Raw genomic sequence first — 20,982 nt, 5'->3', positions numbered from 1 at the left:
TTCCCCTCCCTCCTCTCTTCTTCTCTTCTTCTCTCTCTCTCCACCACACACACACATAAACAGCCAAAAAAGGTGGAGTCCATTTTGGAAGTGAAAACTCCGTTTGTGTGCGTGTGTTTTGTCGTTGTTGCATTGTTTCTTCAATTTTCCCCTCTTTCTTTCCTACTTCCATTGTGTACTTGAAATGGTGGCACACAGTTGCATAGCATGTCTCTCTCTCTCTCCCTTTTTTTTGTTTTTGTAAATATTCCTCCACAGCTTCATAAAGTGTCATTGCATTGGGTGCCATGGCGATGAGCTCAGCGTCCCCAAAGACATTGAGAGAGCTTAGCGACAGTGTTGAAGTGATGGTTACTCGTGACAACATCCGCACTGGGGGGTTAGATAGCGGTAGCTCATGTGAGTTGCGTGCGGGGCATCTTCTTCTTGCATTATCTTTCATTGTATTTCTGTGGCTGATGAAGGTGTTGTTGCTCAAGGGCCCAGACGCGTGACCTGCGCCGCACTTGCCTCGCCGTTGTGACATGACGAGAGTGACTCGCGAATGTATGAACGTGAGGAGACATGTTTGTGATTTGGTGGCTTGCCCGGGTTGGGCGCACCGTGAGAGACTAGGGAGAAGGGCCGTCGTGTCCGACGTCTCCGGAGACGCACACACAAGCACACGCATCTCGCTGAGTTTGTAAAGTCACATTCTCGTTTTATTCGTTCCTTCTTGCGCTGTGTTCACGCCTTGCATTTTTTCCTTGTCTCTGATTTTGTATCCAAGGGCACACACGCACGCACGCACGCAGAGGGAGATTGAGCGAATAAGAAAAGGAGTAAAAGGAGTGCGGAAGGGAAAAACGAAGAGAGACGCACGGAAAAGCGTATTTTTAAAACACTGATAAAAAAAAGGGGGGAGTCGAACGTCAACCTACACAAATAAGTATCCAAGGCAAGGGGAAATATATACGAACAGAAAAGGATGGCAGATGGTGGCGGCATTGGCGGAAGCGATGAAGGCTTTATCTCCTTTGCATTCGCCATTGTCTCGGTGGTGATGATCATTCTATACATTCCGTGGCTAGTTCGTCACGTCCAGGCCACCGTTGTGTATTACACTTCCCCGAAGAAAAAGCGATCTGGGATGACAAGTCCCATGGAAGGAATGTGGGATACGCTGACGTACCTCCCGTGGGTGGTTTCCCTGCTGGCGGCGAACCCGGACATGCTGGTGACGGGCGCACGCGTCTGCTGGGAAGAGAAGATCTTCTTTCTGCGCTGTGTGATGCCAAAGTTTCTCAAGTTCATCATCCGACCCAAAATTCTGGTGCTCTGGCTCTGGGTGGTTCTCTTCTCCTCGGCGATGTACGTGACGCTTACATTTGATGCCCACGCGATTCTTGGAGTGGCCTCTAGCGCCACGACAGGTGAGATCAAGAAGGCGTATCGCGCCCTTTCCAAACGATACCACCCAGATCATAACAAAACGGAGGAGGCACGAGACATCTACATTCAGGTGCGTCGCGCGTATAAGGCTCTCGTGGACCGTGAGGCATTTGAAGAGGAGGAAGCTAAAAATGTCCACGAGTTTTCTGTGGGTATTGCTCTTCCACGCTTCCTCACCTCACGTGAACATGATGGAATGGTGCTGTTTGGTCTCCTCTGCATTCTCGTTGGTGCACCAATTATTGTTTGGTACAACCTCAGGGGAACACAAAAGATCCCCCACTTGCTGTGGCGCGTGTACTTTGACAAGGAACGAGTCGAGCATTTTCTGAGGCATCTTGGGATACCAGAGGATCCAAAGTACATTGAGCGACGTGACTCACGGCGGTGCACCTTTCAGCTGTTTACCACACTGGGACTTCTGCCACCGAATGCCCGTGAAAGTGTTGTGGCGAGCCTCCCGCCCTTTCCTGACTTCATCACACGTTGCGTGGAGGTGGATAAGAATATGACGTACCTGCAGAACTTTTTGGATCCCGCCACCATTCAGCTTCTTCATGAGTACATGGTTAGCAACGGCGTTCGCCTGCTTGATGAGTTTTATGCTGCTCATGCAGAGTTGAATCAAAGTGATATTTCAGAGTTTAAACCGCTTCCACTTGCCAAATATAAGGCCATCCGTTATCTTTTTATGCAACACATAGTGCAGGTGGATGAGGCACTTGGAGAATTGCAGGAGAGCATGGGTGGAAATCTTCCTAGTGCACGAAAGCTGTCGAACCTTCATGTAGAGTTGTTTGACCTTCTTCGTTTGGTCTTTGAGTGCGAAGGAAAGCCACTGAGGCAGCATGTTCAAAAACTCATTGGAATGCCTCAACGAGTCTGCGATATTGTGGAGTCCCTCGAGCCGGAGATTGAGACAATTTACAAGCGCGTGTATAAAAACTCTCTGCAGCAGCAGCTTGGGAACAAGCATGAGCGCCGTGTTTTTAAGGCTAGCATGCGCAGAGCCTAGGTGGAATTTCCTTGTGTTTATTAGTTTTGTGTAAAAGCCCTGTTTGCTTGTGTTGAATTCCGTTATGAATTTTATCAGTATTGTGACTATTCTGTGTGCCTTAGACTGGTGTTGTCGTGCGGTTTTTTTTTTGTTTGCCCTCGGCTTGTGCTTGATGTGAAGGGCTGCTTGGCGCGAACCTGAAAAGGACGGAGAACGAAAGCGAGGAAAGATGGATGATTGAAGACGATAATTCGTTTGTCTCTTTTTTGCGGCGTATGAAACCATTCATGTATCCTTGGGCGACTTGGACGATGTTGTCTTCCCTCCATATCCTCTTACTTCCCAAAGGGTGATGCATTACTGGATGCGTCTGAACGGAGTGGGGTGTCCTTTGCCGCGCTAATGTTGTCTCTTTCTCGTACTCCTCCTCTTGCTACTCCACGTGTGTTTTACTCTCTTTCATTGAATTCGTGTTGTTGCTTAGGGTGGGAAACTGCAACCACGCGTGTGTTACAATGGGTGGGCTGGAACAGAGGCAGCTTAAAAAAGAACCACGGAGGCCACAGCGCTCCACTACAAGGGGAAAAAGGGCGGAGGCGCCACAAAACTTGGAAAAGAAGCTAAAAAAGCAAGAAGATGTCAGGCGTCTGCGTGAACTGTCGAAGAAGCTGCGCGACGATCTCAACAACGAGGAGAAGCGGGTCCGAGAGGCCCGCAAGGCAAATATGGAGCGAAGGAAAGAAAATGAGAAGAAAAACATGGTGGTGCAGAAGATTAAAAACGATAAGGCTATTCGGAAACTGAGCCCGAAGCATCGCAAGAAGGCCAGAATATTTATGCTGCATGAACTCTGAGTAAGCTTATCTGTATTCTTATATATATATATATATATATATATATATTAACTCTACTACATCTCCACAGTTAAATTAAATAATAGCGCAGGGTATATCTCCCTTCAGATGTGTGTGTGTGTGTGTGAACATGTGCTTGTGTGTGTGTGCGTCGTTGCAGAGCCAACGGTGTCCGTTAGGACTCTTTGCGCATGGTTTTTTATTGTTTTTTACTGTGTGTTTTTTTCTCTTTGTAAGGGAGTGGATGGGGTGAGTGAGAAGTGGGGAGGTCCATTTCCCTGTCCCGGCTGCTCTGATTACTGATTGAGTTTGTGGAAGCTTTTTTATTGCCAGCCATACAGGCCCCTTAAGGAAACAGACGAAACAAACAAACTGGAAAATAAAATAGTAACAAAAACAAACAAAGAAAAAAACGGACCCTGTTGCGTCAAACGTCAGGGAGGCGATGCACATGACGGCGTGTCTCTGCACTCCACCACGTAAAAGCTCTTCACCCGAAGGGACTCCTTTTATTTGCTATCACCGTCTTTCGGAATATATGACTGAACGGAGCCTGTCTCCCTCGTCACCATCTGCACACCGACGTGAAAGTGGCAGGTGCACAGTTGATACTCTTCCAGATTCGCGGCCAAGTCAGTTGTTGACGCCAAGGGCTTCTCGGCTGGACATGTCTCACCTACCAGCGGTGTTTTGTACGCCCCAGTTGATGCGTGAGGAATTGCAGCTTCGTGCCAGCCTAGACTCCGAGTTGGCCCTAGTTAGACTAGACTCGTCCTGGCGTCCGGAACCCTTGGTGACACCTCTTGTTGATGGACTCTATATGGGAGGCTTTCCAGATTCAGAGACGCTGGAAACTTTGCGAAGTGAGAGGGTGAATACGATTATCAATTGCTGTGCGGGGGAGTATGACACACTTGATAGTGTGCGGGCGGAATTTGTTGTTCATCACCTATACGCGGAGGATCAGAGTGATTATTTGATTTTGTTCCACTGCTACGATCAGTTTGCAAGCATTGTCAACGAAGCCAGGAAATCGGGTTGCCGCGTGTTTGTTCATTGTGTGGCAGGCATTAATAGAAGTGTAACACTCTGCATTGCGTACTTGATGCAATACCATAATCTGGACCCCCTCAGCTGCGTAAGGCTTTTTCTATCGCAGGGTAGAACTGATATCCTGCGAAATGTGGCCTTTCGTCACCAGATTGTGGATTTTTACATTCACACGTTATCTAATTAGGGCAGCGCCAAACGTGACGTGGACATCTCATTCGTCACCCGGATTTCCTCACCAGAGTGTGCCTTTGTCGTACAGCGCTTAATTTTCCATGTATTTTGTATTGGAGTTTATGTGAGCGCTGCCTCATGTTGAGTTCGTGACCAGTGGGAAATAGAGAAGGAGAAGGAAGAAGAGGGCATGTGAAGTGGTGAAGCAAAGGAAAGAATCACATATACACCAACCAAAGGAATAGGAATAAAAAATGTAGGTTTTCTAACGTGCATGGGTATATATGTTTATTGATTTATACACCCACTTCTCCCTGGCCCCCACTCAGTGTGTACGTTTTCGTTTTTGTTATAAATGGCTCAAGACTGTGAGAAGAAGGTTGGAGATGCTTTTTACATCAAATGGATGAATTGCAATGTTTGCACACACAATATATTTATATATATATATTGCGCTTTTTTTATGTTTTTTTTTTTCCTTGGGGCGGCTTTGGACTCTTTCTATATGTGAGGAGAGGAAGGGGGTGGGGGGAATGCCGTCCAAAACGGCGTTGGATCCGTTTGCCATTGTCATAGACGCCGCAAACCAAGCTTCTCTTGCCGCCATCTCCGCGCAAACGGCAATCTCTATTTCCGATCTTCGTCAGCTCAACCCCGCTCTTGGCTCGTACACACACTTGGAGCTTCTACCCCTCGGGACAGTGGTGCACCTGCCTCCGCGGTTGGAACAGCGGGGAAAACCGTACGGCAACTACTTCACCATCGGGCCCATGGAGGAGGCGTTACGTTCATTGGACGCCAGACTGGATGAGCTTGTTGCAAAGGAGCAGACACAGCTCCCAGCGCTTCCCCCAAGAAAAATTTTATCCAAGACAGAACGAATTATTGAAATGGTGCGGAAGGAAGGTGAGCGCCAACTGGCACGTATTAAGGAAGAGTACGCGGAATGCGGGGAACGTTCAACGGTGTTTCAATTTCTTGTGGATGTGGAGCCTGTGAAGCAATTGCAGAGTGATATTGAGGACGAATTTGACGGAGGGAAACTTCATTTGAAGGCACTAGAGAGTGCGAATCATGCGACATTCAACAAGGCGTGGCAACATCAGGAGAATGCCCTTACAGAGGCCTCACGTTGGAGTGTGCGAGATGCCTCTGAGGATTTTTGTTTGGAAGAGCACTCTCATCGCTGGGAATTTACTTTCCTTTCACCGGATGCAGCTCTGGAGGCACATGATACCTGGGCCGTGCTTTCTTGCCAGACCCTTGGTGCCCTCATCGATGCCTTTGAGTGTAGAAACTGTCTGCCTGTGAATATTTCCAAGAATGCTTTTGTTTTTATTGGTGGAACTTTCTATATTGACAATCGCCACGCTGGAATTGAAGGTGAAAACTACGATGATTTGACCGCCCCAATTCGTCACTTTCAGCCAATTGGAGATGGTGATTCTGGAAACATGAATGCTGTGGCGTTTGGACGATGTCCTGTTAAGTACATGTCAGAGACCACCTTTGCCGACCTGGATTTGCGGCTTGGAGAATTTGGCGTCATTCGGCACATTGGATGGTGCAATCACTATTTTTATCTAAGTTCTGTAGCGAGTCTTCGGGGCCTGGAACGCCATGATCGGGAGAAGGGGGCCTATCCACAGCGTGTCATGAGGGCGCCTCGTCGCGCTGTGCGATGCCGCATGTGTCGACATTTTCCTGCCACCATTGTATGCTACAAGGATGAGCTTTCGCCCTCTAGTCCGTGTCCTTACTGTGTTCCGTGCTTTGAGTTGCTGCACGCAACGGATGAGGGTGTTGTTGAGGAAGACAAATGCATTGTCATCAAGCATCATGATGGAAAGTATTTTTCATCATGAGACAACACTAAAGCCGCGAAAGGAAGAATAATATTTACTACGACTGGAGCGCTGTCATGCATGCCCCTCCCTATCTTCCTATGTGTGTGTGTGTGTGTGTGTGTGTGTTGTGTTGCTTACGTGTGAGAAGCGTGTAAAAGAGGCTCGTTACCCTGCTACACAGCTATGGAGGCTACACACAGGCGCACCCTTCATTGTCTCACCATCCTCTCATTTTTGTATCTAACCAATTGGTTGTCACGAAGAGGTAAAGGAAGAAAAAGAAGAGGTATACTAATACTATTCTTTTTCCCCCTTTTTTGTGGAGGATTTCGGAGTTACTAGTTGGGTATTGTGTGTCATTTTTAAATATATATATATATATATATATGGATAGAAAAAAGGCTATGGTGGTTGCTCCCTCTGTGTTGCAACTCCCTTGCCAAGTGTATTGCGCAAAGTTCAGTCCTAATCGTGCACAACAGTTAGTAGGCCTTGGCGGGAAGGACGGTGCGGTCTATGTATATCCTTTCGAGGGTTATACCAGTGTCGCTCGCTTAGACGGTGATATCTCGCCCCTTACAGCCCTCGCCTTTGATCCGCAGCAGCACCATGTGGTGGGTGGAAGTGATAGTGGTGGTGTTCGTCTGTGGGATGTCACCACAGAACAGTTTGTTCGTGCGTTTGGTGCTGGTCATAAGTCAACTGTGACGTGCGTAGATTACCACCGCTACACGGACTTTATCGCCACCTGTTCACGAGACAAGAGTCTTCGTATTTGGGATACAAGGAAAAAAACGTGTCTGCAGTCTTATAAGGGAGCATCCGTACCTCTGTGTGCCACACAATTCTCCCCAAACGGTCGCTGGGCCGTAAGCGGCTGTGCTGAAGGTGTTATACGAGTGTATGATTTGGTCTCCGGAAAGCAGTTGAATGAGTTTAAGGCCCATAAAGGGGCCATTACATCTATTCATTTTCATCCTGAGCAGTATTATATGGCGGTAGGCAGTAGTGACGGTTCTGTCTCGTTATGGGAGGTAGAGAACTTCACAAAAGTTTTTCAGAGTAATCCGCTCGAGACGCCCGTTGACGCCGTAAATTTATTTGGAAAGAAACTGCTTTCTGCGGCCTATCACGTTTTACGCGTTTATGATTTTTCAATGATGAGTGACAGTACAGCAACTGTCACTGAGTCACCATGGAGTATTATTGGTGACTTAAGCTACTCCTCTCTCTCAGATGAAGCTTGGTTTGTTGAATTCAGCAGTGCGACGGCGACAATGGGCCGACTTTCTCTTTGTTGTGGCAACGAGGTCAATTGCCCACCTGCTGCGTCTATGGCTGCTGCGTCTACAGCGTTACCCTTTGTAAAGTCCTCGCTTGGAGGAAAGACGGAGAACCCATCAAGTGTTGTGGTGAGTTCAATGTTGGGACCTCCGTGGTCGCAGCAGCAATGGTCACAGCAACAACCCCCAATAGTGCGCTTTGAGACTGCAACTACCGAGTCTGCTGACGTGTCGCTTAACTCGCCGCTGGAGGAGTTACTTGGGTCAAGTGCGTCTATGCTCTCTGTGCTTCGACGACGGTTAACGCACCTTCGAGTAATTCGCTCTCTCTGGGTGCGTGACCTTCCACAGGCCTTAGATTACCTCAAGCGACTGTGCGTGGATAAGTCTGATTGTGGGGCGGTGAGCGACTTTCTGATGGCGATGCAAAATATGCGTATGAAGGAACGCGTTAGCATTACTAGTTTCCCCGACCTACTTGACGTGCTTGCGTACGCGCTAAATGATAGTCAAGAGTCGTTGTTGGTGGCAGCGGTCAAGGTGTTTAGAAGTATGAACAATAAGTTTCGTGCCAAGATGGACGAGGCTCGTCGATTTACGGCATCCTTCCGTAATGTAGATGCTGGGGGATTGGAATCAGTGATGCGGCAATACGACGAGTTAAACACCAAGTTTGAGGAGGTTGCCACTCTTGTATACAATCTTCACGATAGAAAAGGTCCTGTTGGGGAGGAGGTTCGTGGGGCCTTACATGAACTCCCAAATTTTGCATGAGCAGAGTAGACACATATGAATAATAAGAATGCATAATAATAATAAAAAAAAAAGACATATAGAAAGAGACAAATCTACCCATGGCTACATCAGCAAGGGAAACGCACATATGTTTCTATTTCTGTGTGTGCATGTGTCGGACCGCTTCATGGGCTATATGGCGCAAATACCTCGCTCCGCCCCCCTTAATGATTTGCGTCGTGTATTTTTTTCTCCCAGTGTTCCTTTCCAGGTGTTCCAATTTTTTATTGATTATTGTTTTTCTAATTTGTGAAGCTCCGGCCCGTTTATATATATATATATATATACGGGAGAGGGTTTCCTCCTCCTGTGTATGTGTGGTTTGTGCCACCAAATCAGTGTTGAATCTTTACTTTTTCTTTTCACGTTGGTCTACGTGGTGTGTTGTTGGGTATGCGTTAAAGGAAAGTAGGGAGAATGAGTAAAACCATCGCGCCGAGTTCCTCAAGGAGCCACGGGGATTATGACCTAAGGACGGAGTTGGGGCTGCTTCGAGGAGAAGTGAGTGAGGCTCTCATGGAGGCACGGCAGTCCAGCAATTTTTGCCGGAAAATTCAACGCGATATCGATAAATTTGTCCGCTCTCAGCAGCTGACGCGGGAGTGTGAGGATGTTGTAGGGAATGAAGAACTTACCCCGCAACTTTTGGCTTCCCTTGATGGCCACCTATCCGAGTTTGAGGGCTTCATCATCGCAAGGGTTCGTGAGTGGCTTGAGGGGAAGATAGCGACGGAGTTCACACAAAGGTTAAACTCCTGTAAACTGCAGCTTGATCAGCTCTACCAAGAGCAAAGAGAACAGGAGGGAAGGCTGCAGCTTCTTGCGACGGATGCCGCGCTGAAGAAGTCCGAGCTTCGCAGGGAGATGAAAGGATACGCCTCCAAACTGTGGGCCCATGTGACACTTCTTGAGGAAAAACTGCGATCTGTGGCCCCAGCTTCTTGCACCAATCCCGATGGTACGGCAGTGAAGGAAGTTGGGTTGCCCGGCGCGTTGCATGAGTTGGTGGCGATTTTGACTCTCCTCTCTGAGGGTTTGGAGATTGAGCGCAAATTGAATTGGGATGAGCGGCAACGGTGGATGTTGTTTATAGGGCGGGCGGTTGAGAAATTTCGTCAGCTGGGAGAAAGCGATGAGATGCTCGCAATGAATTTCCAGGGATTACGGCGGGTGGTAGCGGAACATCAGCAGTGCTGCAGAGAAGTTCTGGCGTGTGTGATGGGTGTTGGCCAGAGATTAGGTCCGTTAAGTTCTGCTTCCACTGCTTCTGTTGCAACAACCCCAGCGTGGGAGGGTCCTCTGGGCGTGCATTCAGAGGCCGAGATCAATTATCAAAAACAATTCGGTGATTTCGTGAAGGAACTTCATAAAATTGGCGCGGCCCTGCGTACCCTGCAAATGGAGCATGCTTACTTCAAGAATATTCTGGAGGACAACATGGTAAATGTAGCGGAGCTCCGGCAAGATGTGGAGGAGCTTGTATCTGGTGCAGCCAAAATTGGTGCACGTCTTGAACACACAAACCACATGCGACAACCGCACGTGTCACCAAGGATATGATTAATGTCAATTTCCAAGACGAGAATGAATCCGAAAGCTCTCTTCTCTTTGATAGCAGTGATGTATTTGTAGAACAACAGTGGCAAACCTCATATTTTAACGATAGTTTTACCTGTACCATGGAAGGGCGCGCAACCTCCTCCGCTACCGCGCGTTTCAGTTGTGGCTTGCTTGGGTACGTGGACGCCGCAAACTGCACCGGGGCAAGACCAAGTCGCACAAGCTTCGGGAAGTATTGCAAAAGTAGCGTGACTGGAAATCCTGAAACGAAGAAGAAGTGGGGAAGGTTTGGGTGCTGGTGTAAGCGATGGGGGTGGTGGAATTAGAGGAAGAACAGATAAGTTGTCTTCGCCCCATGAAGTTAACATATGTTCCCCCGCATAGGTGTCTGTTGAAGTTTTTTTTTTCCTTTGTTTGTTCTCTCTCTCTCTCTCTGTGTGTGTGTGTTTGTTTTTGTCGTTTGATGGGTTCGGTGCCCCTTCTGCACCTGAGGCGCCACTTGGTGTGGTGAAACGCAAATAAAACCCAGGACAGTAAGAGAAAGAAAACACACATACAACGAGGGGAAGAGGGTGCAAACGAAGAAGGAAGGAAAGAAGCACCAAAACGATGGCATTTTCTCGTGCAGAACGGAAAAAACTACTGCGGGACAGGGAGCTGCTTCCCCCACTGGCAGAAAGCCCATTTGGGCCCTTTCCACCCGGCCATGGCGTAAAGAACGGGACCACAGTCGTCAGGGGCCCGGGCATTGCTCCCTCTGCCTCGGCAAAGATGCCGTCGACAACTGAAAAGCGCCACGGCGGCGGGGGGGAGGCGGCAGGGGTGGAGAGTGTGCCAGCAAGGCACATTCTCGTGGGGCACACCGGAACAGGCGGTATGAACTTCAGCACCTTCAAGGGGAACGGTGAGAATATCCGCTCTCAAAGCGACGGGCGTTTTGGCGATCCAAATGGCCCAGGGAAGGCGGGGGCGTTGAAGAAGCAAAAGATTCCACCCACGGAGTTTCGAAGTCACTATGAACGTGGGGATCTTCCGTTGTCCATCCAACAGGCCGCGACTCGTTCCCTGTTGTGGCGCGTGAACGTGGCCACATTGGATTATCATTATTTTTTGCCCATATTTTTTGATGGCCTTCGAGAGCTTGAGGAGCCGTTTCGCTTTGTGGCCACCCAAGGCTGCTACGATCTCCTTGAAAGGGGAGGGTCAAAAATTCTTCCGACCATTCCTCAGCTCATTTTGCCCATTAAGACGGCACTCAACACACGCCACCCCACAGTCATCGTAAACATTTTGAAAGTTATTCAGAGGCTCGTACTGAGTGCCGACTACGTTGGGCAGGCCCTGGTACCGTATTACAGGCAAATTCTCCCAATTTTCAACCTTTACAAGGATCGAAATAAGAACTTAGGCGACCGCATCGACTTCTCGCAGAGGAAGAGGCAAAACATCAGTGATCTTATAAATGAGACTCTTGTTTTGCTAGAGCGGCACGGCGGCGAGGCCGCCTACATCAATATCAAATACATGATCCCGACGTACGAGTCCGGAATCGCGTAGAGCGCCCCCAAAGTAGAGACATGTATTTTTGTTTTGTTTTGTTTTGTTTTTTTTTTTTTCATTTTGCCGTTGGCTTTTCCATGTACAGGGGCGCGGCCCGCGACGCGGCGCTGCATAGCGCGACCCCTTGCGCCCGCAAAGCGGGGCGAGGGGAGGGGGGGCAGTTACAGGGGCGAGAGGGGCGGCGGCCGCACAGAAACACGCGCCCGCCTTGCGTTTCCTTCTTTGGGTTGCACGTTGCGCCGGGGCGCCGCGATACGCGCCGCCACGAGCTTTCAGCTTCGTAGTGTCCTTTTCCTTTTTTTTTCCCTCCCCCCCTTTCTTTTAGGCGCGGGCGTTTGGGTGGCCAAAGGGGGGGCAAGGGGGCTGGGGGAGAAGCGCCGCAGGCTTCTTCCGCCGCTCGCAGGAAAAGGGCGGGGCGGGCTTCCGCCGCACGTGGCGCGGCAGGGGGCAGGGTAAAGGAGGCCCGGACCCGGCGCGCTTGACGCGGCCGCCCAGGAGGGCGGTGGCGGGCCAGGGGGAAAGGGAGGAGCTTGCGGGGCGCCTGGGGCGGCGCCACCGCCGTTGCGGGATGGGGGCAGCTACTTCCCACCGTGGTTTGTCAAAAGGTTCCGGGCGGGGGCAGGCGCCCGCTTTTGATGTTGCGTCCCCGCCGGTTGCGGCGGGTGCGGCTTGTTTTTTTTTTTTTTAGGGTGCCGGGGTGCGTCGGCGAGAAAGGCGAACAGCGAAGGCAGTGTTCCCAGTGCTGCTGGCGTGTGTGTGATGCTTTTGTTTGCCCGCTTGTTTGTCTTTTATTGCAATTATTAGAGTTAAAAGTTGGTAAATACGAAAAAAAAAGCTCCAAACTATCAGAATGCCCAGTATTCCATTGGTAGCGGAACTTGGGGCGAAAGCGGCATTGTTTCAAAGGTTACTTGACTCCACTGAGGCGCCAGAAACAGTGAAGAAAAAGCTTCGTGCGGAAATGGATTCGGAAGAACTTTTCACTTCTCAAGACTCCCGAATTTTTGTGCGGTGCCGTCCAATTATTCCCTTTGATCAGGAAGACATGAACAATAAGGGCATGATTCGTAAAGTAGAAGGGTGTCGTGATCTTATTTTAATGGTGCCAAAAATCTCCTTGGCAGGACAGTGCTTGCTTGATCCTCTTATCTTGAACCTTGATGGCGTATTTGGGGGAATGGACGACACCTCAACGGTATATAGAAAATCATGTTACCCACTAGTCAATTTGGCGGTGGAAGGCGCATCAACATGTGTTCTTTGCTATGGACAAACAGGAAGTGGTAAAACGTATACAACGACAGGCATCCTTCAACTGGTATCAAAGGATCTGGCTCCTCATTTTAAGGCACATGACATTTTTGTCACCGTGATTGAAATACAAGCTAATAAGAGTATTGATCTTCTTACTGGAACAGAGGTACAAGTTGTAGAAGATGTATCTGGAGAACTAAAAATTAGGGGTTCTGAAGCCTTTGAGTGCTCAAATGACGAAATGTTGTGGGCCGTTTTTGAGGAAGCGGCTTCTCAACGAATGACCAAAGCAACCGGTAGAAATGAATCCTCTTCCCGTTCACATATGGTAACATGTATACGAATTGTATCAAAAACTAGTACATGGGCAAAGCCTGGAGAACTATTTCTAGTAGACCTTGCCGGAAGCGAAAATACGGCGGATAGTGCTACACATGACAAAGAACGTCAAATGGAAGCAAAGTTTATCAATACGTCACTTATGACTCTTAAAGAATGCATTAGAACTCGGGCCATGACAGCGACAAGTGCAACTCATCTACATATTCCCTTCCGAAGATCACCCTTAACTCTGCTACTAAGAGATTGTTTTGAGATTGCAGTGAAACGCCCAACAAAAACGGTGATGATAGCATGTGTTTCACCCTTGTTAAGGGACTCTAGGCACACAATCAACACGTTGAGGTATGCGTCACTTCTTGCTGCTTCTCCACCTGCACGTGTCATTGCAGAAGATCCGGATGACCCAAATGGTTTTGACAGACAACAAGCCTTGGAGTTTATTTCTCGTTGTTCGCGAGGGAGAATAACTGAACCAACGTCTATTCTTCCTGAAGGAAACGGAAGAACATTGGTTCACATTCCCGAGGCGGAGTTTATCAGACGTATATTGGAATCTCATTCCAATATAACAGAAAAAGGTGCGAAACAGATTTATACCTCAATCTGGCAGAAAGTTGTCGACGCGAGAACAAAGGGTCGAAAGGTTATGACAGCAGCGAAAAAGGGACCTGTTGCTCCAAGATATGCCTCTACAAGGAAATAAATAAATAAAAATATGGGTCTGTACTACAAACTCATCTAAACCAAATTTATATTCCCGATTTCCATCTTCTAGCTTCTCATTTTTGATTTTTTTTTTCGTGACGGTGTTTTTTTTTGTTGTTGTGTTGCTATCTTTTGGAGGTGGATTGCTGAATGTAGGTTACATGTAAAATTTGTGTAAAAAAAAGGAGTGGGAATGGCGTGCGATATAACGGGGGTCCTGTCTCTCGATGAACAGTATAGAGAAAATTTGGTATGAAGAACCTTATGGGGTAGGTGCAGCCGATTCGAAGAGGAAAAGGAAAAAAAGAGTCTGTGTAACTATTTAGTCAGTGGGCATAATAATAATAATAATAATACATCTTTGTTTTCCCCTTTTTGCTCACTTTCTTGGCTTTTGATTGGTGGTTCTTTATTGCTGTTGTTATTAGAACAAAACGTCTCCTGAATTTTTGTGTTGATTTATATGATGATTATTATTTATCGTTATGGGTTGTGTATACTTTTTTTGTTGTGGTATATATATATATATATCTGCGCACTACCTTTTGTTTTTGAATCTTCTGTCTTTTATCTTTGTAGGATGCTTTTACGTGCTGCTATCTTATTATATTTAGTGTAATAGAAAATGCGAATTGTTTTTCTTGTTATTCTGACCCTTTTATTGAGCGATGGAGTCTCTGCAAATGTTCTGGGCATTGACTTTGGATCAGACTACATTGAGGTTGCTGGGCCACATAATGGTAATAACGTTGATATTGTGTTAAATGAGCAGTCTCATCGAAAAACGGACAACTACATTGGGATTAAAAATGGAGAGAGATATATTGGGGAGCAGGCGAAGGCGTTGGCGGCGCGTTTTCCTTTAAATATGGTAACGATGATTAATCGGTTGATAGGGATTTTATGTAATTCAACCGAATTTGCGAATTTCCAGAATATGATGTTGGAATTTGAAACCCGCTCCGATGAGCGGAGTACGGTTGGATTTTCTTTTGCACAAGACGGAAATTACACTGTGGAGGAACTATATGCCATGATGCTTCAATATTGCCAAATCATTTCAGAAAAAGATGGCATAGTGAATCCCAAAAGTGTCGTTATTACCATACCATTTCATTCTTCAGTGGGAAGGCGACAGACTATATTGGAGGCAGCACGCTTGGTTGGAGCAAATGTTTTGGGTTTAATGCATAGTACTACAGCAGCTGCTTTGTATTACGGCATCCGAAGACGAGGATTGGGAAATAAAACTATAAACCTACTGGTGTATGATATTGGAAGCACTCATACTGAGGTTGGGATTTATAAATTTTCCCCCCCACTAGTCCAACCAGGGAAAAAAATTAGAAATGCTGATAGTTTCGGCACCTTAACGACAATGGCTGTGGTGGACGATACAACGTTGGGTGGTAGAGCATTTGATTTATGTATTGCCAAATTGCTTGAAACTGAGGCAATGAACAAAATGAAAATTCCCAAAGTTATAGGTGGAAAATCGATTGCGGAGCGAAAATCACAATTCTCTCTTCTTCGTGCGGCAAAAAAAGCTCGAGAGATACTTTCTGCAAATAGCAAGACACCAGTTACTGTTGAGGGTATAGTTCCAGATAGAGATTTTAATACACAAATATCGAGGAAAGATTTGGAGGAGAAGTGCTCTTACTTGTTTGAAAGGGTACCCAAAGTGGCGGAAGAAGCTGTATCTAAATCTGGATTATCTTTGAAAGATATTGATGCATTTGAGATGATGGGTGGTACCTCTCGCACTCCAAAAATTATAGCAGAACTTTCTGCTTTGTTGGGTCGAGAGGTGGATCGAACGTTGAATTCAGATGAAGCGGCTGCTATGGGTGCTGCCTATCATGCTCTTCGTTTATCCTCTTTTTATCGTGTCCGTTCTTTTCGGTTAGAAGAGCATATACCATTTGTTTTTTACTTTCGCATTACTCCTTTTGTGAAAGCGTCTGCTCCATCACTACGTTTGCTTGCTGAAAACCCAGTTTTGGGAATGCGGCGAAGTGTAACTCTTAACCGAACTGAAGATTTTGTTATTGAACTTTTTGAATCCAACAATTTTGTTGGAAAAATTACTGTAAGCGGCGTGAAAACAGCATTGGATCAATTGGGGTATTTTGAACCAGCTATTGTACATCCTAACAACACCCATATTGTTCGGGTTCAATTGCGCCTAAATGATTCTGGTCTTTTTGAAGTTGAGGAGGCCGAGGTGATTTATCGCTATGCTGCAAATGTCTCTAGAAAAATTAGGGTGAATGCAACTTCAAATGATTTGAATGATACAGACAATACAAACACTTCTTTTCAAAGAGTCTACAATATTCACATGAAGCGAAAATCCTTACTGATTTCAACAACAGTGAGTTTCACAAATCCTTCACCACTGTCTGGGGAGGTTTATCAGCATTTAAGTGAAAAAAATAGCTCAGATACTTGAAAAGGAACGAAGAAAACACGAAGCAGCTGTAGCAAAGAATAATTTGGAAGCCTATGTTTTTTGGGCTAAATATGATGGTATTTTGGAAAACGCAACTGCGTTAAGTCTTATGCGTACAGAGGAAGTTGAATTGCTAAGGGCAAAGTTGTCGGAGGTGCAGGAATGGATTGAAGATGGGATTTGTAGTTATGAGGCCTGTGGTAAAGAGGAATTCGAAAGTAAAATGGAGGAAATTAAACAACTTGTGCTGCAGAAGTCGCATACATCCACTGAAGCTGAGATTTTGAAAGAAGTTGATGACGATGTCCGAGGTGATCTGTAAAAAGAAAAAAAAAGAAAAACACTAGGAGGGGGTCAGCTTTCTCTACTTTGTCATTGTTTTTTGTTTTTTTTTGCTGCTTATTGATGAGTGGAACTAATATGACAAAAATACTGCCAAAATAAAATGTAACTATCCTTTTTATTTGCATATCTCCGTTTGTGCGTTTCCCTTTTTTTGTGGAAAATTCATTTTGAGAGAAAAAAAAAGGAAAAAAAAACCTGACCGGAGGAGGTGGGATACCAAAATATTTAAGCGGGCAACGTGATGGTTTCTGGTATCTACGCTGTAGTTTTCGTATAATTGTTTTTTTTTGTTTGTTTTCTCTTCTTGATAGTTCGAATTTTACCGTTAGGTTATTATTATTATTTTAAATTATGCGTCGCGTTTTTGAATTTGGCTCTGCTTCATTTTTGGCCTCCGTTCGTTTATATGGCACTCGCTACTTTACAGATAGTCACGAATGGGTGGAGCATGATAATGGTGTTGCCACCATTGGTATCACAGCCCATGCACAAGAAAGTCTTGGTGATGTAGTATATGTTGCCCTTCCGAATGTGGGGGACCAAGTGAATGCCAAGGAAGCTTTTGGCGAGGTGGAGAGTGTCAAGGCCACCAGCTGCATTCATTCACCTCTCAGTGGTGTAGTTGACGCCGTTAATGATAAGGTTAAGGATGAACCAGATCTTATCAATCGTTCTGCTGAAGGTGAAGGTTGGCTTATCAAGGTAAAATGCAGCGAAATCCCTCAGGGGTTGATGACTGCTGAAGAATACAAGAAGTTTATTGACTAGATTACAAACGCGGGAAAAAAAGGGAGTGGATGGGATTTGTTAACTAATATATATAAAGGAAGCTGAAATACATGGGTAATAAACGAATGCGTGGAAACGAGATTGCGGGTGATAAACTGTTGTAAGAAGTGTATCACCTTTGTTTTGCTCAAATTCAGCTACAACGGTTTCATATCGAAAGTAATAAAGGGAAAAAACAACAGCAAATTATTGTGAGGGCTGTAGGAAGCGCATTGCTGTATCCATTTTTTTTTTTTTATGCTCAGGTGAGTGCACCTCTAGTAGGGTGATGTGTTTGGCTCGCAAGCTGTTTGAGAAGAATTACAGTACCATGAGTTATGCTATGCATTCACTGTTTGTATCTGTTTTTGTAATTTTTATCTTGCTTCTGCCGTTTCCTGTATTTTTCTTATTTTTTTGTTTTGTTTTAGCTCCACAGTTCTGGTAGCATGTCCCGTGTTGATGAAGCACGCTTGTATAATTGGAACGCGGGCCTAGAGAAGCGAGCTGCTGCGGTTCGCTCTGCTAGATCGAAGCTTGAAGACAAAAAAGCTGCCTGTATTCAACTGGAGGCTTCTTTAGTTGAACTTGCCAACGAAAATGATGCTAGTGAACGCCTCTTGGTTCAAAAAGAGCACTATATTGCGTCTCGCAAAGCTGCACTTGAGCAAGTCAATACGGAGCGCAGCGCTCAACGAAGCTCGTTGGATGGAGTGAGAAAGAAAATGGTTATCGATGTGGAGCGAATGGAAAACGCCTTGGACAATGACTGGCGTGCACTTGAGGATGATGAAAAAGCAGCAGAGTTGGGCCATCATCAACGAATGAACCGGATTCAGCAGCAGTTGGATAACCTTGGAAATCAAGAAAGCGACCTTGTTGAAAAACTTCGACAACTTCAGAATTCCGAGTTAGGGGTAGCTAACCTTTTACGCCAGCTGAAGCAAAAGGAGGATCATTTGAGGTCATTGTCAGAGGCAACATTGCAGCAAATGAGAAGCGAGTTACAAGAACGTGAGGCACTTTTGAACCAGTAGAGATTTTGTTGTATTGCTTGAGTGAATCTCTTTTTTTTTTTTTTTTGTTGGATATGTGTATATACATATGTGGCTTCCCTTTTTTTTCCCCCACTACTTGTAGCTATTTGCTTTTATTGCTTGATTGCAGCTGCCGCCTTATATGAATCTGGTGATGCATCAGTAAGCGATGATTAATATAAATGTATTCCTTGCTCGTTATTGTTGTTATAATTTTCCTTGCTGGATGTGAAGGGATGCCCTTTCTAGCCACAGCCGGCTCCAACCATTATGCCCAGCTTGGCCGTGAAGGTGACACTTCGTTTTTCGAGGTGTTGGACATTGAAAATGATTTTGTTCAGGTTTGTTGTGGAGCGCGTTACACTTTGGCCTTGACAAGATCCGGCAGCGTATACGGGTGGGGATTAAATGAGTCTGGCCAACTCGCACTGCCTGCACCAATTGTCAAACGTCCTACGTTAATCAACACTTGCTATAATAGTCGTATTGTAAAGGTTTCATGTGGGGAATCACACTCCCTTTTTTTAACCTCATCTGGAGAGATTTACTGCTGCGGAGATGGTTCCTGTGGACAACGTGGAGATGGCACGTTTCACAGCAAATGCTTTGAGCTTAGTCGAGCACTTCTTAATGAAACTACAAGAGATGTCTTTTGTGGTGCACGTACATCGTTTGCCATTACAGATGATGGTGATCTTTTTGGGTGGGGCGAAACAACAAGTGGTATGCTCGGTGCCAAAGCATGGCCTACACCTACCTTGTCCGTGCCTACTCGTCTTTCAGTTGGCCCACCGCGAACCCGCATTGCCTGGGGAGTTGCTTCTCGAAATTTCGCAATAATCATAACTACCAAAGGCGAAATTTTGGGTGCGGGGAGTAACAGTGACGGTCAACTTGGAATAGCTGATTCTTGCACCTACACTTGGAGGCCTATACGAGATGTGGGACGTGTCTCTCTTGTGGCCTGTGGTTGCCGTCATACGTTATGTTATCAGGTGGAAAAAAAGCGTTGCATCGTACTTTCCGATCAGCTTGGGTCATTCACCTTGCCTAACCCGACGGGACTTGCTGCAGGAGAAGATAACGTCTTTGCTTGCATAGATGGAGGAAGAAGTTTGCTCGTTTATGGGCATAATAGAAACGGTCAGCTTGGTGTTGGTGATATTCCCAACGTCGAAAAGCTCACACAGGTTTCTCTCCCTATAAAAGCAAATGTAGTTATGGTATCGTGTGGGCGTAAGCATACTTGCCTCTTGCTTTCTGGAGAGGAGGTACACCGTGGAAATTACACAGTTTTCATGGAAGATTCCGCTACAGCTGAAGGAGATATCAGCAGAAAGACACGCACGGTAACGAATTGGGGGCGACCCTCCTTTGGATGGGAATGCGCAGCCACATCAGTGGCTGCCCTCATAGTGGGAGTGTTAGTTGCAAGGTTTTACGGCTACCAACGTTGAGAGAAGCAATAACAAGAATAAACGGGGTGGAGAGTAAAGGGGGACATTATTTGCCATTGGTGAAAGATTGATTGCATGGACACTATGGGATGTAACTCCCCTCTCCCCTAAGTTTTGAATCGCTTAGTTAAGTCTTTGCCAAGACAAGTTATTTAGAACACACTCATCATTGCTAAAAGCTTGCATTCTACAATGTTTGCATCCCTTCACTATGGGCAACGTGTAACGCAAAACAACTCAATGGATAAGAACGTATGCGTACATACATTTATGACGTCTTTCTTTCTTTATGAAAACAAAAAAAAATAACAACAACGAAAAAAAAACACACACACAGACGTTAGGCTTCAAATTCCTGCACGACAGGGGAGTTGCTTGTAATTTGATACTGCACGTAAGTTTCGACAGATATACGTATGCAGGCGTGTGTATGCATTGTTGTTGACTTTGATGATTAGTTTTATTTGTTGCTTTCTGTCCATTTTGTTGTTATTTGTTATGTATTAGCTTCTTCTGAAAGGTGGGAGTTAAAATTCAAGTCCATGGAGAGAACATGTATGTATGTATATATGTGTGTGTGTGTGTCTTACAGGTTTCTGGAAATAATGTGCGGCCCCTTGAGACCAAGTAGGTGATAGCGCGTTTTGGTTAACTGTGCAGCTTCTTCACTGATTACATGTTTTTTGCTTACAACGAATACCGCGTTGGAGAGCGGCACGAATCTCTTTTTCTTTTTTTTCCCTTTTCCACCTCAATTCTCTACTATTTTCAACACCATCCACGCATAGGGGCGTCCGGCGGTTGCGAGGCACCTACAGGCTGCGACTCTGTGAGTTTCCAGCGAGAGTCCTGTTGTGGCCGTTGCATCTTTTTTGAATCTTATTTATTTCTTGTTGCAGTGCTTGGCAAATCTCTTCTGAATCATGAAAGTGTTCTGGTGTTCACTGAGCCAAGCTGTCACCTCCTACTGTTGTACCCTCACTCTTTTTAACGAATAGACGGGGACGCAGAGCCCCACGCAGGAGTATATATATATATATATATATATATATATATATATATATATAT

At 46.0% G+C, this 20,982-nt stretch overlaps 13 protein-coding genes across 13 annotated transcripts, besides 21 other annotated features; all 13 read left to right on the top strand.

Moving 5' to 3' along the window:
- Positions 1-41: a sequence feature (GA-rich).
- A 729-nt stretch (positions 42-770) lies between these two features.
- Positions 771-793: a microsatellite.
- A 174-nt stretch (positions 794-967) lies between these two features.
- Positions 968-2,446, top strand: TraAM80_00920 (chaperone protein DnaJ; the record flags this gene model as incomplete). The annotated part of the gene is made up of 1 exon (XM_029377978.1): positions 968-2,446. One exon carries the CDS (start codon positions 968-970, stop codon positions 2,444-2,446), a length of 1,479 nt encoding a protein of 492 aa, XP_029242202.1.
- Positions 2,447-2,943: 497 nt separating this feature from the next.
- On the top strand, positions 2,944-3,282 carry TraAM80_00919 (rRNA-processing protein CGR1; the record flags this gene model as incomplete). The annotated part of the gene is made up of 1 exon (XM_029377977.1): positions 2,944-3,282. The coding sequence occupies one exon, from the start codon at positions 2,944-2,946 to the stop codon at positions 3,280-3,282; it is 339 nt and encodes a 112-aa protein (XP_029242201.1).
- Positions 3,283-3,301: 19 nt separating this feature from the next.
- Positions 3,302-3,330: a microsatellite.
- A 61-nt stretch (positions 3,331-3,391) lies between these two features.
- Positions 3,392-3,434: a microsatellite.
- A 200-nt stretch (positions 3,435-3,634) lies between these two features.
- Positions 3,635-3,696: a microsatellite.
- A 31-nt stretch (positions 3,697-3,727) lies between these two features.
- Positions 3,728-4,519, top strand: TraAM80_00918 (dual specificity protein phosphatase; the record flags this gene model as incomplete). The annotated part of the gene is made up of 1 exon (XM_029377976.1): positions 3,728-4,519. One exon carries the CDS (start codon positions 3,728-3,730, stop codon positions 4,517-4,519), a length of 792 nt encoding a protein of 263 aa, XP_029242200.1.
- A 418-nt stretch (positions 4,520-4,937) lies between these two features.
- Positions 4,938-4,957: a microsatellite.
- An 82-nt stretch (positions 4,958-5,039) lies between these two features.
- Positions 5,040-6,371, top strand: TraAM80_00917 (putative small nuclear RNA gene activation protein (SNAP) 50; the record flags this gene model as incomplete). The annotated part of the gene is made up of 1 exon (XM_029377975.1): positions 5,040-6,371. One exon carries the CDS (start codon positions 5,040-5,042, stop codon positions 6,369-6,371), a length of 1,332 nt encoding a protein of 443 aa, XP_029242199.1.
- An 81-nt stretch (positions 6,372-6,452) lies between these two features.
- Positions 6,453-6,484: a microsatellite.
- Positions 6,485-6,716: 232 nt separating this feature from the next.
- Positions 6,717-6,741: a microsatellite.
- Positions 6,742-6,757: 16 nt separating this feature from the next.
- Positions 6,758-8,410, top strand: TraAM80_00916 (putative katanin; the record flags this gene model as incomplete). The annotated part of the gene is made up of 1 exon (XM_029377974.1): positions 6,758-8,410. One exon carries the CDS (start codon positions 6,758-6,760, stop codon positions 8,408-8,410), a length of 1,653 nt encoding a protein of 550 aa, XP_029242198.1.
- Positions 8,411-8,428: 18 nt separating this feature from the next.
- Positions 8,429-8,475: a microsatellite.
- A 223-nt stretch (positions 8,476-8,698) lies between these two features.
- Positions 8,699-8,718: a microsatellite.
- Positions 8,719-8,848: 130 nt separating this feature from the next.
- TraAM80_00915 (uncharacterized protein) lies at positions 8,849-9,991 on the top strand (the record flags this gene model as incomplete). The annotated part of the gene is made up of 1 exon (XM_029377973.1): positions 8,849-9,991. One exon carries the CDS (start codon positions 8,849-8,851, stop codon positions 9,989-9,991), a length of 1,143 nt encoding a protein of 380 aa, XP_029242197.1.
- On the top strand, positions 9,988-10,317 carry TraAM80_00914 (uncharacterized protein; the record flags this gene model as incomplete). Its single annotated transcript, XM_029377972.1, has 1 exon — positions 9,988-10,317. One exon carries the CDS (start codon positions 9,988-9,990, stop codon positions 10,315-10,317), a length of 330 nt encoding a protein of 109 aa, XP_029242196.1.
- A 70-nt stretch (positions 10,318-10,387) lies between these two features.
- Positions 10,388-10,409: a sequence feature (A-rich).
- Positions 10,410-10,426: a microsatellite.
- Positions 10,427-10,454: a sequence feature (A-rich).
- Positions 10,455-10,600: 146 nt separating this feature from the next.
- TraAM80_00913 (uncharacterized protein) lies at positions 10,601-11,548 on the top strand (the record flags this gene model as incomplete). Its single annotated transcript, XM_029377971.1, has 1 exon — positions 10,601-11,548. The coding sequence occupies one exon, from the start codon at positions 10,601-10,603 to the stop codon at positions 11,546-11,548; it is 948 nt and encodes a 315-aa protein (XP_029242195.1).
- A 26-nt stretch (positions 11,549-11,574) lies between these two features.
- Positions 11,575-11,607: a microsatellite.
- A 794-nt stretch (positions 11,608-12,401) lies between these two features.
- TraAM80_00912 (putative MCAK-like kinesin) lies at positions 12,402-13,850 on the top strand (the record flags this gene model as incomplete). Its single annotated transcript, XM_029377970.1, has 1 exon — positions 12,402-13,850. The coding sequence occupies one exon, from the start codon at positions 12,402-12,404 to the stop codon at positions 13,848-13,850; it is 1,449 nt and encodes a 482-aa protein (XP_029242194.1).
- A 337-nt stretch (positions 13,851-14,187) lies between these two features.
- Positions 14,188-14,208: a microsatellite.
- Positions 14,209-14,366: 158 nt separating this feature from the next.
- Positions 14,367-14,383: a microsatellite.
- Positions 14,384-14,477: 94 nt separating this feature from the next.
- TraAM80_00911 (hypoxia up-regulated 1) lies at positions 14,478-16,307 on the top strand (the record flags this gene model as incomplete). Its single annotated transcript, XM_029377969.1, has 1 exon — positions 14,478-16,307. One exon carries the CDS (start codon positions 14,478-14,480, stop codon positions 16,305-16,307), a length of 1,830 nt encoding a protein of 609 aa, XP_029242193.1.
- Positions 16,308-16,929: 622 nt separating this feature from the next.
- Positions 16,930-16,958: a microsatellite.
- A 45-nt stretch (positions 16,959-17,003) lies between these two features.
- TraAM80_00910 (glycine cleavage system H protein) lies at positions 17,004-17,420 on the top strand (the record flags this gene model as incomplete). The annotated part of the gene is made up of 1 exon (XM_029377968.1): positions 17,004-17,420. The coding sequence occupies one exon, from the start codon at positions 17,004-17,006 to the stop codon at positions 17,418-17,420; it is 417 nt and encodes a 138-aa protein (XP_029242192.1).
- A 449-nt stretch (positions 17,421-17,869) lies between these two features.
- Positions 17,870-18,457, top strand: TraAM80_00909 (uncharacterized protein; the record flags this gene model as incomplete). Its single annotated transcript, XM_029377967.1, has 1 exon — positions 17,870-18,457. One exon carries the CDS (start codon positions 17,870-17,872, stop codon positions 18,455-18,457), a length of 588 nt encoding a protein of 195 aa, XP_029242191.1.
- Positions 18,458-18,487: 30 nt separating this feature from the next.
- Positions 18,488-18,506: a microsatellite.
- A 187-nt stretch (positions 18,507-18,693) lies between these two features.
- TraAM80_00908 (putative regulator of chromosome condensation (RCC1)) lies at positions 18,694-19,914 on the top strand (the record flags this gene model as incomplete). The annotated part of the gene is made up of 1 exon (XM_029377966.1): positions 18,694-19,914. The coding sequence occupies one exon, from the start codon at positions 18,694-18,696 to the stop codon at positions 19,912-19,914; it is 1,221 nt and encodes a 406-aa protein (XP_029242190.1).
- A 292-nt stretch (positions 19,915-20,206) lies between these two features.
- Positions 20,207-20,240: a microsatellite.
- A 227-nt stretch (positions 20,241-20,467) lies between these two features.
- Positions 20,468-20,499: a microsatellite.
- Positions 20,500-20,939: 440 nt separating this feature from the next.
- Positions 20,940-20,982: a microsatellite.

The sequence above is a fragment of the Trypanosoma rangeli genome (genome assembly GCF_003719475.1).
Source record: "Trypanosoma rangeli strain AM80 chromosome Unknown Tra_15.4_contig_00017, whole genome shotgun sequence".
NCBI lineage: Eukaryota > Euglenozoa > Kinetoplastea > Trypanosomatida > Trypanosomatidae > Trypanosoma > Trypanosoma rangeli.
The sequence above is the reverse complement of the archived record's forward strand: the minus strand, read 5'-3'. Positions and strand labels throughout refer to the sequence as shown.